General features: G+C 36.6%; 1 protein-coding gene across 7 annotated transcripts in view; it reads right to left on the bottom strand.

Moving 5' to 3' along the window:
* CBR4 (carbonyl reductase 4) overlaps nucleotides 1-18544 on the bottom strand; it is a 155609-nt gene that overhangs the window by 124512 nt on the left and 12553 nt on the right. For 2 of the 7 annotated variants that reach the window (XM_050791739.1, XM_050791741.1), the window contains exons 5-6: nucleotides 11224-11301; nucleotides 7634-10364 (exon numbers count right to left, since the gene is read on the bottom strand). The exons of 4 other annotated variants lie outside the window; for them this stretch is intronic. In XM_050791739.1, coding sequence (XP_050647696.1) covers nucleotides 10186-10364; nucleotides 11224-11301 — 257 coding nt within the window. In that variant the 3' untranslated portion in view covers nucleotides 7634-10185. Of the gene's footprint in view, nucleotides 1-7633; nucleotides 10365-11223; nucleotides 11302-18544 lie in introns of those variants that run through there. One more of the 7 variants, XM_050791740.1, reaches the window with a different exon arrangement.

Here is an 18544-nt window from a genome sequence, read left to right as displayed (position 1 = left end):
GCAAGAACCTACCTACTGGCCAGTATGCTTAAACACATCACAGCCCTAACTTCAACACCAAAAATACTTTGCTAATCTACCCGCCTATGAAAACACAGACAACAATTCAGCCACAAATAGGTCAGCTGTGGTGGCTCACGGCTGTAATCCCAGCACTTTGGGAGACAGAGGTGGGCAGATCACTCGAGGTCAGGAATTCAAGACCAGCCTGGCCACCAAGGTGAAACCCTGTCTCTACCAAAAATGCAAAAATTAGCCAGGTGTGGTGGCACATGTCTGTAATCCCAGCTATTCAGGAGGCTGAGGCAGAAGAATCACTTGAACCTGGGAGGCAGAGGTTGTGGTGAGCTGAGATCATGCCACCGCACTCCAGCCTAAGCAACAGAGCAAGACTCTGTCTCAAAAAAAAAAAAAAAAAAAAAAAAGGAAGAGAAAAAGAAAAAAGAATTCAACCACAAATAAAGACCCTGCACAGACCTGGACCTCTGAAAACATCCAGAAATGAAGGCAACTGACTATAGTCAAGTTACACCACAGTTAAAGGAACATTAGCACCCACACAGATGAGAAACAGCCAGTGCAATCACTCTGGCAACTCTAAAAGCCAGAGTCTCCTTATTTACAAATGACCACACTAGTTCCCCAGCATTGATTCTTAACCAGAAGGCAACAGCTGAAATGACAGACACATAATTCAGAATCTAGATGGCAATTAAGATTATCAAGATTTAGGAGACAGCTGAAACCCATTCCAAGGAATCTAAGGAATCCAGTAGAACAATTCAAAAGATAAAAATATGAAAATAGCTCTTTTAAGAAAGAACTAGGCCAGTTGTGGTGGCTCACACCTGTAATCCCAGCACTTTGGGAGGCCGAGGTGGGTGGACTGCTTGAGGTCAGGAGTTCAAGACCAGCCTGGCCAACATGGTAAAACCCGGTGTGTACTAAAAATACAAAAATTAGCCAGGCTTAGTGGTGCATGCCTATAATCCCAGCTACTTGGGAGGTTGAGGCAGAAGAATTGCTTGAACCCAAGAGGCAGAGGTAGCAGTGAGCCAAGATCACGCCACTGCACTCCTAGGCAACAGAGTGAATGAGACTCAGTCTCAAAAAAAATAAAATAAAATAAATAACCAAACTGAGCTGATGGAGCTGAAAACCTCCCTATAAGAATTTCATAACAATCAGAAGTATTAATAGCAGAACAGATCAAGCTGAGGAAAGAATCTCAGACCTCAAAGAACAGTTTTTCAAATTAACTCAGTCAGATAATAAAAAGAATTTTTAAAAATGAACAAAACCTCCAAGAAATATGGAATTATGTAAAGATGCCAAATCTATGACTCATTAGCATCCCTGAAAGAGAGGGGCAGGTCACACACAAAGGAAACTCCATCAGGCTAACAACAAACCTTTCAGCAGAAACACCACAAGCCGGAAGAGATTTGGGGCTTATATTCAGCATCCTTAAAGAAAAGAAATTCCAACCAAGAATTTCATATGCAGCCAAACTAAGCTTCGTAAGCGAAGGAAAAATAAAATCCTTTTCAGACAAGCAAATGCTAAGGGCATTTGTTACCACCAGGTCTGCCTTACAAGAGGTCCATAAGAGAGTACTAAATTTGAAAATTAAGACCATTACTGACCACCACAAAACGCACTCAAGTACACAGACTATTAACACTATAAAACAAATATACTAATACAATCAAGTCTACATAACAATCAGCTAAAAACATGATGACAGGATAAAACCCACATATATCAATATTAATCTTGAATGTAAACAGGTTAAATGCCCCTCTTAAAAGGCATAGCATGGCAAATTAGATAAAGAAGCAAGACCCAAGACTGTATGCTGTCTTTAAGAGACCACCTCACATGGAAGGACACTCACATGCTCAAAGTTAAGGGATGGAAGATCTATCAAGCAAATGGAAAACAAAAAGGGGCAAGGGTTGCTATTCTTATTTTAGGTAAAACCAACTTTAAACCAACAATGATCAAAAAGAAAAAGAAAGGCATCACATAATGATAAAAAGGTTCAATTCAACAAGACTTAACTATCCTAAATATATATATATATACACACTCAACACTGGAGCACCCAGATTCATAAAACAAGTTCACAGAGACTTACAAAGAGATGTAGATAATCACAAACTAATAGTAGGAGACTTCAACATCCCACCGGAAGTACTAGACAGATCACTGAGGCAGAATACTAACAAAGATATTCAGGATCTAAACTTGATACTTGACCAAATGAACCTGACATCTACAGAACACTCCATTCAAAAACAACAGAATATACCTTCTTCTCATCTGCACAAGGAACATACTCTAAAACTGACTACACACTCGTTCATAAAGCAATTCTCAACAAATTCAAAAAACCAAAATCATACCAACCATACTCTCATACCACAGCACAGTAAAAACAGGAATTAATACCGACAAGATCTTTCAAAACATACAATTAAATGGACATTAAACAATCTGCTCCTGAATGACTTTTGGGTAAATAATGAAATTAAGGCAGAATTCAAGAAATTATTTGAAACTAATTAAAACAAAGATGCAACATATGAAAATCTCTGGGACACAGCTAAAGCAATGTCAAAAGCAAAGTTTACAGTACTAAATGCCCACATCAAAAAGTTAGAAAGACCTCAAATTAACAACCTAACATCACACCTAGGGAACTTGAAAAACAAGAACAAATCAACTCCAAAGCTAGCAGAAGAAAAGAACCAAAATCAGAGATAAACTGAATGAAATAGATGAGAAAAGCCACTCAAAAGATTAACAAAACCAAAAGTTGGTTCTTTGAAAGAATAAATAAGATTGATAGACTGCTAGCTAGACTAATTTTTTTTAAAAAGGGAAAAGATTCAAAGAAACACAATCAGAAATGACAGACGGGACATTACCACCAACCCCAAAGAAATTTTTTTTAATCCTCAGAGACTATTACAAACACCTCTATGCACATAAACTGGAAAACCTAGAATAAATGGATAAATTCTTAAACATACTATCTTCCAAGATTGAACCAGGATGAAACTGACACCCTGAACAGACAAATAACAAACAGTGAGTAAATCAGTAATAAAAATCTTACCAGCTAGAAAAAGCTCTGGACAAGAAAGATTCACAGCTGAATTCTACCAGATGTAAAAATATCTGGTACCAATTCTACTGAAACTGTTCCAAAAAGTCAAGAAGGGACTCCTTCCTTACACATTCTATGAGGCCAACATCCTTCTGATACCAAAACCTGGCAAAGACATAATGAAAAAAAGAAAATTTTAGGCCAGTGTCTCTGATGAACATAGATGCAAAAATCCTCAACAAAATACTGGCAAACCAAATCCAGCAGCACATAAAGAAGCTAATCCACCATGATCAAGCAGGCTTTATTCCTGGGATGCAAGGTTAATTCAACATACACAAATCAATAAATGTGATTATCACATGAAAAGAACTAAAAACAAAAACCACATAATCTTCACAAGAGACAGAGAAAAGGCTTTAGGTAAAATTCAACATCTCTTCATCTTAAAAACCCTCAACAAACTAGGCATTGAAGGTACATACCTCAAAATAATAAGCCATCTAAATAAACCCATAACCAATATCATACTGAACAGGCAAAAGCTGGAAGCATTCCCTTTGAGAACCGCAACAAGACAAGGATGCCCACTCTCACCACTCCTATTCAACATAATATTAGAAGTCCTAGCCAGAGCAATCAGGCAAGAGAAGGAAATAAAGTGCATTCAAATAGGAAGAGGGGAAGTAAAACTATCTCTCTTCACAGATGATGTAATGCTATACTAGAAAACCCTATCGTCTATGCCCAAAGGCTCCTAGGTCTGAAAAACATCTTCTGGAAAGTTTCAGGATACAAAATCAATGTACAAAAGTCAGTAGTAGTTCTCTATACAAATAACATCCAAGCTGAGAGTCAAAAAAAGAATGCAATTCCATTCACAACAGCCACAAAAATAAAACACTTAGCAAAACAACTAACCAGAGAGGTAAAACAACTCTACAATGAGAATTATAACACACTGCTGAAAGAAATCAGAAGCAACACAAACAAATGAAAAAAAAAAAAACTCCATGCTCATGGATAGGAAGAATCAATACTGTTAAAATGGCCATACTGCCCAAAGCAATTTACAGATTCAATGCTATTCCTATCAAACTACCAATGACATTTTTAACATAATTACAAAAATCATTCTAAAATTCATTTGGAACCAAAAAAGAGCCCAAAGAGTCATAGCAACAGCAATCCTAAGCAAAAAGAACAAAGCTGGAGGCATCACACCACTCAACTTCAAAATATACTAAAAGGCTACAGTAACTAAAACAGCATTGTACTGGCACAAAAACAGACACACAGACCAATGGAACAGGTTAGAGAACCCAAAAATAAAGCCGCACACTTAAAACTATCCAATCTTCAACAAAGTCAACAAAAAAAGGCAATGGGGAAAAGACTTCCTATTCAATAAATGGTGCTGGGATTACTGGCTAGACGTATGCAGAAAATTGAAACAGAACCCCTGCCTTTCACCATATACAAAAATCAACTCAGGATACATTAAAGACTTAAATGTAAAACCTAAAGCTACAAAAACCCTAGAAGAAAACCTAAGAAATACCATCCTGGACATGGGCCCAGGTAAAAACTTGATGAAGATTCTAAAAGCAAATGCAATAAAAACAAAAACTGACAAGTGGAACATAATTAAAGAGTTTCTGCATAGCAAAAGAAACTATCAACAGAGCAAACAATCTACAAAATGGGAGAATATATTTGCAAACTATGCATCCAACAAAGGTCTAACAAGCAGGATCTATCAGGAACTCAAATCAACAAGCAAAAAACAACATTAAAAAATGGTCAAGGACATGAACACACATTTCTCAAAAGAAGACATAAGTGCAGCCAACAAGCATATGAAAAAATGCTCAATATCACTAAACATTAGGGAAACACAAATCAAAATCACCATGAGATACCATCTCACACCACTCAGATTGGCTATTATTTAAAAAGCCAAAAAACAACAGATGCTGGTGGTTGTGGAAAAAAGAGAACATCTATACACTGCTGGTGGAATATAAATTAGTTCAGCCACTGTGGAAAACAGTCTGGAGATTTCTCAAAGAACTTAAAATGGAACTGCCATTTAACTCAGCAATCCCATTACTGCATATATTCCCAAAGGAATATAAATCATTCTACCATGAACACTCATGCCCTCATTGCAGCACTGTTCACAACAGCAAAGACATGGAACCAACCTAGATCCCCATCAATAGTGGACTGGATAAAGAAAATGTGGCACATATGCACCATGGAATACCACACAGCTACAAAAAAAAATTAGACCATGAGATCATGACGTTTGCAGCAACATGAATGGAGCTGGAGGCCATTATCCTAAGTATCCTAATACCACACGTGAAAACGTGGCATTTGGTTTTCTGTTCCTGCATTAATTCATTTAGAGTAAGTTGGAGCTAAACACTGAGTATACACGGACACAAAAAAGGGAACAATACACACTGGGGCCTACCTGAAAGTGGAGGGTGGGAGGAGGGAGAAGATTGAAAAACTACCTATCAGGTATTATGCTGATGACCTGGGTGACAAAACTATCTGTACACCAAACCCCTGTGACATGTAATTTACCCATATAACAAACCTACACATGTACCCCTTAAATCTAAAATAAAAGTTGGAAAGGAAAAAACGAAAATATCCAAAAACAATATTTTTTTGGGGAAAAAAAACAATAAAAACAAAAATAATGCAAATAAAAAACAATATAACAGCTATTTTCATTGCATTAGATATTGCAAGTAATCTAGAGATGATGTAAAGTATACGGGAGGATGTGCATAAGCTATATGCAAATACTACATTTTATGTAAGGGACTTGAGCATCCACAGATTTTGGTATCCTCAGAGGATCCTGGAACCAGTCCCCAAAGATACTGAGAGCCAACTGTAGTCTAACTTTAGTTCAACAATCCTTGCCTCAGAGAAGTCATTCCTGACCTTTTAGAATAGGTCAAATTCCCCTAATTACTTAACAGCAACAAGAGCTTCTCATTTTTGTAATGCCTATTTTGGTTGCAATTTTACATGTATGTGATTAAGTCTGCTTGACCCCACCATACTGTATTACTCTGTGAGCTCCAGAAACTTAAGAGTTCATTTTTTTGTTGTTTTTTTCCTCACCATTCTACCTCCTATGACAAGGAGTGTTACATATGTAGTATGCATAAATATTTAGTGAATGAATAAACAATCTGAATCCTTAAGAACTTTTCCTGGCCAGGCCATGGTGGCTCATGCCTGTAATCCAGCACTTTCGGAGGCCAAGGCAAGAGGACCACTTGAGGCCAGGAGTTCAAGACCAGCCTAGGCAACACAGTGAGACCTTGTCTCTACAAAAGTAAAACTAAAAAATTAGTCAGGCATGGTTTACTAAATGCTTTAATGCTTGCTTTCACTTTATAACTGAATTTGCAAAGTGAATCAACTATTTTCTCTTAGGCAGTATGCTTTCAGTTTGAGTAATTGTTAATACCAGCAATTTAATTAGAAACCTTTGGCCTAATAATCCAAATGGATTCCTAAATCCATGGCTTACTAAATATTTTACTAAATATTTTTTTCTCACCATTCTACCTCCTCTGACAAGGAGTGTTACATATGTACTATGAATAAATAAATATTTTGTGAATGAATGAACAATCCGAATCCTTAAGAACTTTTCCTGGCCAGGCCATGCTGGCTCATGCCTGTAATCCAACACTTACTAAAATATTTAGTAAGCATTCAATACCTGTTGTCTCAGCTACTTGGGAGGCGAAGGCAGGAAGATCATTGGAGCCCAGGAGCTGGAGACGGCAGTGAGCTGTGATCATGCCACTGTACTCCAGCTGGGGCAACACAGCAAAACCCTATCTCAAAATAAATCAATTAAATAAATTAAAAAGTGTCTTAAATGTATCTCCACATTTCCCTCACCCTATCACTTATTAAAATTTCCAGGGAGGGGGCTTCTGATGTATGTTTAAAATTTATTTTTAAAAATATTCTCCAGGTAATACTGATACCATCTCCATTTGGATTATTAGGCCAAAGGTTTCTAATTAAATTGCTGGTATTAACAATTACTCAAACTGAAAGCATACTGTCTAAGAGAAAATAGTTGATTCACTTTGCAAATTCAGTTATAAAGTGAAAGGAAGCATTAAAGTCGCATAAAAAGCCAGAGGAATGTGACCAAGAAATATTCCAAGATATGAACTGAGAGTCAGAACAGATTTATCTCAATGATTTCCCCAACCATGGCACAATGTAATGACTAATGAATATTTTACTGCATATATCCAATATATTCAGAGATAAGTAGGCAAGGTGTGGGTATCAAAACAAATACAAAATATTTAGTAAGCACTTAATATCTGTTGAATTACTTAATTAGTTAAATGAAGGAAAACAGTATGGTCTCTTCCCTCAAAAGTTTTACAATGTAATTGAAAGACAAATTTTTAAACTCTTATAGTTGCAGACAAAGATAAAATTAACATTAGAAAGTTTAAAATCATTAAATACTTTATTTAAGAATAGTATGTTTATCAAGTTAGGACAGTGGTATCATTTCTCAATTTACACATTCCTTTTGAAAATCTTAGAAAAAAATATTTCACCAATGTAAGGCACAACTCTTGAATATGCAGCGTAGTCTTCTCTTTATTCTGAATAACAGAAGCATGTAAATTAAATTATCCTCTTTGCACAACTATTCCCCCAAAACTAATTTATAACATATAATTATCTCCCTAAAAAGCAGTTACAAACCATAAATTGAATATGAATAAAATATGAAAAAGGGCACAAATTTTAAAGCCCTCCATGCAAAAAAAAAATTAATACATTGGCTTTACCTATAAACCTTATTTTGTTAATGCTAAGCACAGAACCCTTATGGGCTTATAAGAGTCTGCAAACAGCTACAGATGAGTCTTCTTGTTAAGAATTCATTCAATGCTTCTCAGAATAGCAGATTTTAAAAAATGAATTCACTGAGGTTTTCTCAAACCTCTGAAAATAAGGCAACAGTTCACAACTGATTTCAGAAATAGAATGTAAGTATTAAATTAAAAATTCTACTAGGTCAGTGCGAGTAGATGGATTCACCTGAAGTGGAGCAGTGAAGGTTTATTTTACCTCTTTCAAGATCTCTCCGTATATTCCACCAGTTTGAGATAGGCTGGGGGAGGAGGTGGAATAGCTTAAAAGGTTTTATTTCTTATTTTAAAGTATAAAACATACACTTAAAGGCTACACCTATCTATAATCTACATCTTCATGTCAGCAAAAGATACTGCTTTCTACCCAAATCACCAATTGAATCAGCCTTGCTCGTTATTTCAGAGCATAAGGTGTCCAGAGAAGAAAACTCAAGACTGAATGGACTGCCATAATGGGGAAGTACAGGTAGACAAAGGCCAGCAGGTGAGACAGCATTAGAGAAACTATCTACTATGTCTGAATAAGCTCTCCTACCTTACAAGCATCAGCTACTACATTTGAAACCATCCTGAGTGCTGCATTTCCTATATGTGCCCAGACTTGGCAATGCCCGATAAATTCTGTATGTTACCATGTCCTGCATTTAATAGATAATTTGTTTAATGATACTCACACTTAATTGACTTTCTCATATCCTGAGTAGATTAATCTTAGAAAACTATTTCAAAGATAAATTTAAAATAATTAAAATAATTAAGGAACCCAGAATCTTGATTTAGAACACTGCTTTGACTTTTGTTATTACTTTGCATTTATTAGTATATCCTATTCATAATCTTGCACTTTCAATATAAAATTAAATATTTACACAATTACACAAAATAATTGCCAACTCCAAATCAACATGAATGGAGTGACACTGAAAATATCATACTATTCCCCATAAAAGAGTTCAGTGCAAAATAATCATTACCTGGTATTTTACATTCGGTTTGTGTCTTTATCTCTACTCCCAGGCAAATATTCTCACTTAAGACCCAGTGCTTTAACTGCTTCTTGTAAAGACACTGAATTTATTGTTATTGCAAATTTATTTATTACTTATGGTTATTCATAAAGAATTTATTACTTTCTAGAATTTTGGGATAAGAATCATAATCACTAATGCAAAATACTCTTAATTTTTTAAATGTTATATTTCTGTTTTTAAATATTAATAGTGCACTATTCTAAGTTCTTCATGAATAAAAAACACGTCCCAAGTTCATGAGATCTATGCAGCTCACTACTGTACCAGGTATTAAAACCTTAAGATAAGGGCTAATCCTCATCACTTATGAGAATTTCTCAAGAATGGGTCAAATGCGCCACATTTAAATTTGCAGATTATTTTGTCCAGCTGCTCAATCAACAGAAATACCACTCAAAGAAATCAATTCTAAATTAATGTCTTTAATGAACACTATGTTTTGCAACTTGTATAAAAACTGATCACCCAAGCACAGATAAAAGGAATATATTTATCGTTAGTGGGCCCGCTAAAGTATTGACAATCAGTGTCCTCTAAACACTCTTATTTTGGCAATAGCCCATAAGCTTAACTTTTAGAAAATTTAGCTTGATACAAGAAAATAATTCATCATAATTAGACAATATAATTTTTCTACTTTTGAGGCAAAATATATAAATCAATACTTGTCTACATGACTTGCAAAATGTCTATATACTAAGATTGCTACAGTCTATAAGGTAACCGAAGTTAAGTGATACATACCCTTTAGAAAATACAATTTGTCTGGGGGGATGGTTGCACATATATTTAAATATGTTAAAACCACTGACTTGTATATTTTAAATGTATAATTTATATGGTATGTGAATTGTATCTCATGAAGGCTTTTTAAACAAAACAACACTGCTGTAACTTAGACCAAAAAAAAAAAAACTTGTCACACATTGTTCTTTTCAGACATATTTTTATAAAGACAGAAATTAACATTTGTAGCATCAGCAAGTTTGATTAGCAAATGTTACCCATGTAGGCATAATTGTCTAATCTGTAGCCAAAGTGTGCCCCTGATGCTAACCACCCCTATAACTGAATAATCTATAAATTACAAAATGAGTTGTAATCCCCCATCCACTACCAGAACATGCCCTGTAACATATGGTGATTCTAAAAGAAACACAACCGCATGTGCCACCTCAATAGTTTCTCCAAACCTTCCAAGAGGAATTTTTTTCTTTAAATGTTCTTCTTTCAAGTCTTTTGTCATATCTGTGTGTACGAATCCTAAAAGAGAAATGTTTGTTTAGTTGAAAAGGGTACACACTAAGACATCTGCTGAATTTCAAAAAAAACATAATGAATTTGTTTCTGAAAATTTTAATTTGAAATTATTTTTAAAAAAAAATTTTTTTTTTTGAGACAGGGTCTTGCTGTCACCCAGGCTAGAACACGGTGGTGCAAAGATGACTCATTGTAGCCTGGACCTCTGGGGCACAAGTGATCCTTTTTTTTTTTTTTTTTTTTTATTATTATACTTTGAGTTCTAGGGTACATGTGCGTAATGTGCAGGTTTGTTACATATGTATACTTGTGCCATGTTGGTGTGCTGCAGCCATCAACTCGTCAGCACCCATCAACTCGTCATTTACATCAGGTGTAACTCCCAATGCAATCCCTCCCCCCTCCCACAAGTGATCCTCTTGCCTCAGCCTCCCAAGTAACTGGGACTATAGGCGTGCACCACCACACTCGGCTAGTTTTTGTACTTTTTGTAGAGATGGGGTTTCGTCATGTGGCCCAGGCTGGTCTCAAACTCCTGGACTCAAGGGATCAGCCCACCTCAGCCTCCCAAAGTGCTGGAATTACAGGCATGAGCCACCATACCCACCCTATAATTTGAGATTATTAGTAATCCTTGTTTATAAAACAGTTTTGTTGGCTGGGTGCGGTGACTCACGCCTGTTATCCCAGCACTTTGGGAGGCCAAGGCGGGCGGATCACCTGAGGGGAGGAGTTCGAGACCAGCCTGCCCAACATGGTGAAACCCCGTCTCTACTAAAAATACAAAACACTAGCTGGGTGTGGTGGCAGGCGACTGTAATCCCAGCTACTCAGAAGTCTGAGGCAGGAGAACTGCTTGAACCTGGGAGGCGGGCAGAGGTTGGAGTGAATCTAGATTGCGTCACTGCACTCCAGGCCTGGGCGACGAGCGAAACTCCATCTCAAAAAAAGCAAAACAAAACAAAATAGTTTTGTTAGTAATCAAGACACCAAGCCTATATTTTTATACAATTTAACTCAATGAATATTTACTGGACACTAAAATATCTGATCCCCAAGTATCTGGCCCACCTAGCAAAATGTAAGTAGGTAGATACAAACATGAATGAAACAAAATTCCACTCTTTGGGGAACCTATGATTTGTGGAGGAAATGGTCACTTGCACACCCGATTATGATGTAAGAAGTCTGGTGAATATCCTGATAGAAGTATACATAAAATACCACAGAATAGATTAATTTTCACTAAGGCAGGGATAGAAGAGAGTGGAAAGTAGTGTCAAGGGAAGGAAGGCATCACAAAAGTGGACACATGAATTGATTTGGTAGCTGATGATTAGAAAGGCCGGCATTTCCCACATCCGTATTTTAAAATCTTATGATCATATCCAATTCTGATACAAGTAAACACAGAAAATTCAAAATTTAATATAGTACTGGTGTATTCAGTAAAGCCTGACGAGAATATGTTCTAAAGAATGTATTAAGTTCAACAGTATAAAGAACTAACTACATATTATATAACCAACTAATCCTAAATAATTGCAAATATATACCAGGGAGAACTGTAGACTTATGAAGAAAATCTGTAAGATTAATACAGGACATACAAATACACATTATTAATAAAATGCTTAACTTAAAATCAGTATCCTGTATATTACTCAATCATTTGGGTTATTAAAAAGAAAGCAATATTTATCCTCATGAAAAGAATAGTTAGAAAAAAATTTTTTTAAGGTCAGGAAAAATAGATGGACTAAAAGCTCAACATGACTTGTGAAGTAAACATTTAATGTGCAATCTCAAAAATATAGTTTCCAAATTGCCCTATGTTAAAACTAAATCATTTATAGCTCAAACTATAGATAAACCTAAATATATTACCTTTTAAAGTACCATAATAAATGTGAAGTAAACAATGAATTAAGAATTAACATTAGGCCATTGGTTTATTACGCAATACTATGTAATTACTTCACTTTCCTTTCTTTAGGTTTGCAGTTATAAATATCTATGCATATTCTTAAAAGTCTTGTGAAAAATATTCATAGATTTGTCTATCATGAAGCTTATGAATGACACTTTCATTAGGGAAAAACTGAAACAAGCTAAATGTCTTTCAATAAGAAACTGGTTAAATAAGTTATGATACATCCATACAACAAAATAATGCAGGTATTACAAATAATGCTATATGTTCTCATTTGTAACTGGGAGCTAAAGAATGTGTATACATGGATGTGATGACAATGGAGATTCAGAAGGGTGAGAGGGTGGGACGGAGGTGAATAAGAAATTACCTAATGGGTACAATGTGTGTTATTCAGGTGATAGACACCCTAAAAGCCCTGACTTCCCACTATGAAATCTATGCATGTAACAAAACTGCATCTGCACCTGCATTCATTTGTATTTATACAAATAAATGAATAAAATAAGATAAAAATAAAAAATTAAAATTATGCTATAGGATATTTAAATCTAAAAATAACATTTGTGTATAAAATGTAGGTTACAAATGAACTGTTATACCACTACTAAAAACACAACAAAAAACTTATACTAATGACTAAAAAAAGTATTATACCAAAATATTAACAGTGATTATCATTAGATACTAGAATTACAGGTAATGATTTTTATTTTCTTTATATTTTTCTGCTTTTTGCAAACTGTCTACAACAGATATATATATTACTTCTGTATTCAGATAAAAAGTTGTTGAAAAAATACACACAGTACTACCTTCAGATAGTCTGTAATGAAGGCCTGGAATAACAAAACTAATTTTGTATTATGTGTGTTTCACTGTGAAATTACATTGTGAAATACAGTCTTCTCTGCCATAAAATCTTACCACATTTATTTTAAAAGTCAGCAATATTTCCTTCATATCCTCTCATCTTTAAGAAGAATGAGAAGGCCAGAAGGAATGCAAGAATAAAAGAAGGAGCAGCTAACACAGATATTGATACTAGCCTCTGTAGAATTTCCAATGAACTGTAAATGAAACTTAATTTACAGTGAAGAATCACAATAATCAACAGGCAATCCAATCATCTTAATATCTTGGGGGTTCTTGCTATCCAAAGTTTTCTGTCTTTAGATACACGTATCTTCCTTTTTATTTTATTTTATTTTTTTTTTGACAAGAGTCTCACTCTGTCACCAGGCTAGAGTGCAGTGGTGCGATCTCGGCTCACCGCAACCTCCGCCTCCCGGGTTCAAGCCATTCTCCTGCCTCAGCCTCCCCAGTAGCTGGGACTACAGGCACACGCCACCACGCCCAGCTAATTTTTGTATTTTTAGTAGAGACGGGGTTTTCACCAGGTTGGCCAGGATGGTCCTGAACTCCTGACCTCAGGTGATCCACCCACCTCAGCCTCCCAAAGTGCTAGGATTACAGGCGTGAGCCACTGTGCCCAGCCGACAAAAGTATTTTCAAAAGTGCCTCAGAGAGTATCCTAGGAAGCAAACCTCATCTCATACTTGTAATAAAAGCAGAATGAATAAAAATTGTCAAAAACATGTAAAAGTTCATGTTATCTTCTCAAAGATAGACACAATTATCCTTTAAGTTGTTTTCGAACTCTAGCAAAATTAGCATAGAATACTTCCCAGTAACTCTCACAAACTCTCAGCATAAAAATCGATGCATTTTAACCTAAAAAACAAAAACAGAAAAACACGATAAACTACAGTAGAAATGGTTTGCAAGAAAGACCTTGTGACTTTGCAAATCCCAGGCTCAACTTCTGACCCTGCTGGCCTGGCCTTTTTTCTCAAAGGCAGTATTTTGTGGTTTAAAAAACCACTGGATTAGGATACATTAAACTAGGTTCTGTTCCCTGCTCTGCTAATACTATTAAAGCTATAACCTGAGAAAAATCATGTGCCAAGACCAGCTCAGTCATGGAGACCCCAACCCAGCAGCACTAGAAGAATTAAAGACACACATACAGAAATATAGAGTGTGGAGTGGGAAATCAGGCTTCTTACAGCCTTCAAAGCTGAGAGCCTCGAACAGAGATTTACCCACATATTTACTGACAGCAAGCCAGTGATAAGCATTGTTCCTATAGATTATAGATTAACTAAAAGTATTCCTTATGGGAAACAAAGGGATGGGCCGAAATGAAGGGATAGGCCGAAATAAAGGGATGGGTCTGGCTAGTTATCTGAAGCAGGAGCATGTCCTTAAGGTGCAAATCGCTCATGCTATTGTTTGTGGTTCAGGAACACCTTTAAGAAGTTTTCCACCCTGGGTGGGCCAGATGTTCCTTGCCCTCATTCCAGTAAACCCACAACCTTCAGCATGGGCGTCATGGCCATCACGAACTTGTCACGGGGCTGCAGAGATTTTGTTTATGGTCAGTTTTGGGGCCAGTTTATGGCCAGATTTGGGGGCCTGTTCCCAACAGTCACGTACTATCTGCAACTGAATGACTGTTTCTGTATCATAAAATGAATGAAATAGATGGAAAATGACAGATCTCTGAGGTTTCTGTTTTTTTCTTTTTTGCTTTTTTTTTTTTTTTAGACAGTCTGGCTCTGTCACCCAAGCTGGAGTGCAGTGGCACAACTGCGGCTCACTGCAACCTCTGCCTCCCAGGTTCAAGCAATTCTCCTGCCTCAGCCACCCCAGTAGCTGGGACTACAGGCGCCTATCACCATGCCCAGCTAGTTTTTGGTTTTTTTGTTTTTTGTTTTGTTTTTTTTTTGAGACTGAGTTTGGCTCCTGTCACACAGGCTAGAGTGCAATGGCATGATCTCGGCTCACTGAAACCTCCACCTCCCAAGTTCATGCCTCAGCCTCCTGAGTAGTTAGGATTCCATGCATTCGTCACCACACCAGGCTAATTTTGTATTTTTAGTAGAGGCAGGGTTTCACAAGGTTGGTTGCGCTGGTCTCAAACTCCTGGCCTTAAGTGATCAGCCTGCCTTGGCCTCCCACAGTACTGGGATTACAGGCGTAAGCCACCATGCAGCCTGGCCTGAGGTTTCTGTTAGCCCCTGCAACCCTACGATTCAAAGATTAAAAGTATGCCTCATTAAGTACTCTTCATGACAACTTTACTTGAAATTTAGGAAAGTAAGTTCCCCTAGAAGGGCCCTCAGTTCTCACATTGGTAGGTACATACAGGTTAGACTACTTCCAATTCAAGAAGCACTAATGCTAACCTGGGTTTTCATCCATGCTGTGTTGAAAGGAACTGATTGGCCCTTCTGGGTGGATGCTAGTTCTGATATGTTTGTCCTTTTGGAGACAAAAAGTAAGGCCACAAAAGTTGTGAGTGACCATTTGAACATGTTTTTTCACCTCGGGAAAAAAGCAGATCTAGAATAAGGCATGAGATACTGGAAGGTCTGCAAGCCTTAGACAGGCAAGGAGACCTAAGCAGTGAGACACTTTCAGGGACAATCCCAGAGAGATGGAAAGATAATCTCTACCACACAGACACAGGCTGGCACCCTTCTTTCTGCTTGTATTACTTTCTAGTCTATGCTCTCTCTCTGCTTGGCCCCAAAGGACTCTCCCCCATATCGTCCTTTCACTTCATTTGTAAAACTCTGGAAATTTTGCTCTACTCCCCTTTTTGCTAGGTATACATTTACAATGCCTTTCACACTAGGCTATAAAAATTACAAACTACCAGTAGGTGCCACTGTCCAACAAATAATGCTACTGCATCTCCTGGAGAGTTAGGGGTTTCCAATTTGGAGGACAGACATGTGATCCCCCAAAAACAACCAAGTAAGCTAGATATGGAACAGATAAAGGCTGACATCTTGAAGCTTTTAATAAGGTCCTGTTAAACATTACAGCCTGGATTCATCTCTGCTATGATCTATGTCTATGTTAGGTCGGATCTGTACAATCTGATGATTACAAGAAGTCCAGAACAGGAATGATGTTCAGCCACCCACCTCGAAGGAAGAGTCTCCCTCTACTGCTCAAGCTTAGAAGACAAGGGTGTGATTTATTTAGGGAAAGCTTGCCACAACCTCTCCCGAGACCTATGAATGGATACTTGGGATAACAAATATCAGCGGACAGCTGCTAGCCATCACTGAACTCTGCACTAAAAGTAAAGTGGATGAAAGAGGCCAAGCTGAAAGGAAGGGATGAATTCACCAATGCTGGTTTTTCCTCTGTGATTATGTTATTTTCTGTGGAGGACAAGCACATGTCCAAAGAGCCTCTCTTCATTTTCTGTAGCTTTTTAAAACACGTATAAACTTTACGTTTTTGAGGAATTTTAGGTTTACAGTAAATTGAACACAACGTTCAGAGAGATCCCATGCACCCCCTTTTCACCCCTCCTTCCCATTTCCCCCTATTACTAACATCTTACCTTAGTGTGGCACATTTTTTACAACTGATAAACCAATATTGATACATTGTTAAGTAAAGCCCATGGTTTATATTAGGGTTCACTCTTTATTTTATGTATTTATTTATTCATTTATTTAATACCATTTTGTCTTCACAAGCTAAGAGGTCACTCTTTAGACTGTACAGTTCTACAGGTCTGGACAAATGCATAATATCATGTGTCCACCATTATAGTAGCATACAGAATAGTTTTACTGCCCTAATAATCTGTCTGTAGCTTTTTAAAACTCATGTATCTGTCCCCACTTTATCAGAAATTAAAATTTATCAGAAATTAAATTAAAAATGTAAAGCTAGTCTCTAATGATAAATTACTCTGGGCTGTACGGAACTTCCATGTCATTTTATATTAAAGGTTATGAACCACATGATCTTCATTTATAAATATATTCACAACCCAGGGCATGACATATAAATAGTCTCTTGGATTCCATATCATGTATCACAGACTTGAAGAGAGAAATTAATAGTCCTTAAACAACTCACACACCCTTCTTTCTGCTTGTATTACTTTCTGGTCTGTGCTCTCTTCTTGGCCCCAAAGGACTCTTCCCCCATATCATTCTTTCACTTCATTTATAAAATTCTGGAAATTTTGCTCTACTCCCCTTTTTGCCAGGTATATATTTACAATGCCTTTCAAACTAGGCTATAAAATTTACAAACTACCAGTAGATGCCACTGTCCAACAAATGATGCTACTGCATCACCTGGACAGTCAGAGGTTTCCAATTGGCTACAAAGTTATCACTTCTTAAATCAATGAAAAGATAATTGAAATGACAAGCACTAAACCAATTTAGAGCAAAGATACTTCTAGTTTAGTTCCATATATGTGATTAAAAACCCAGTACAATTTTTACAGGAACTCTTTAGGAACAGGGATACTCTTGCTCATAAAAGGAAATGCATGGCTCCTGCCCAGTGAGAATTTATATTTGATAAACTCTAAAGATATAGGCTAGGCATGGTGGCTTATGCCTGTATTCCCAGCTACTACTGAGGCAGGAGGATAGCTTGAGCCCAGAAGGTCGAGGCTGCAGTGAGCCAAGACTGCACCACTATACTCCAACCTAGGCAACAGAGTGAAACCCCATCTCAAAAAAAATTTTTAACAATTTTTTTAAAAAGATTGTTTCCTTTATGTATTTCTGACTAGCTATATAGTATAAATAGAAACACTTCATTTCCATATTCCTAGGTCATTATTTTAGTTTTCAACATTTTTATATACAGCAGAGCCTTTATATTTAAAAAGGCATCAGGATTTTAGCTTATCACTAGTACTAACAATTGTGAGATGGGGCACTATTTGATGTATCTACCAGCTCAGATGTCCACTCTTTGATTAAAGTTTCCAGGACTCAAAAAAAACAAAAACAACCCCAGACACTTTTCTAAGGGAGAAGAAGTAAGGCTCTTACCAAAAACTAAACCAAGATTTTAACCAGAACAAATTTCTATGTCTTAATATTATGTTTGTAGAAGGAAGCAGAGTGAGAAATCAACTTCATTCCAAACAGCACATAAGAACACTTAGAATATCTGCTCTGAGTAGCTGCCAAACTCATACAAATCTTTGTCACCAAGATTTTCTCCAAGCAGTAAACATAAAAGCTCTTCAACTTAAAAAATAAATAAATAAAAGTGCTGAAACACTTAAAGTATCCTCTAGAAATAAACACAATACTATTTGTCAAAATTTAAAATGCATATACCTCTGAGGTCTTGGCAATTCCAGTCCCAAGATTACACTCATATACTTGCAAATGTGCAAAATAAA

Source organism: Macaca thibetana, chromosome 5 (genome assembly GCF_024542745.1).
Source record: "Macaca thibetana thibetana isolate TM-01 chromosome 5, ASM2454274v1, whole genome shotgun sequence".
NCBI lineage: Eukaryota > Metazoa > Chordata > Mammalia > Primates > Cercopithecidae > Macaca > Macaca thibetana.
Note: the sequence above shows the minus strand (reverse complement) of the source record. Positions and strands in the feature narration are given on the sequence as shown.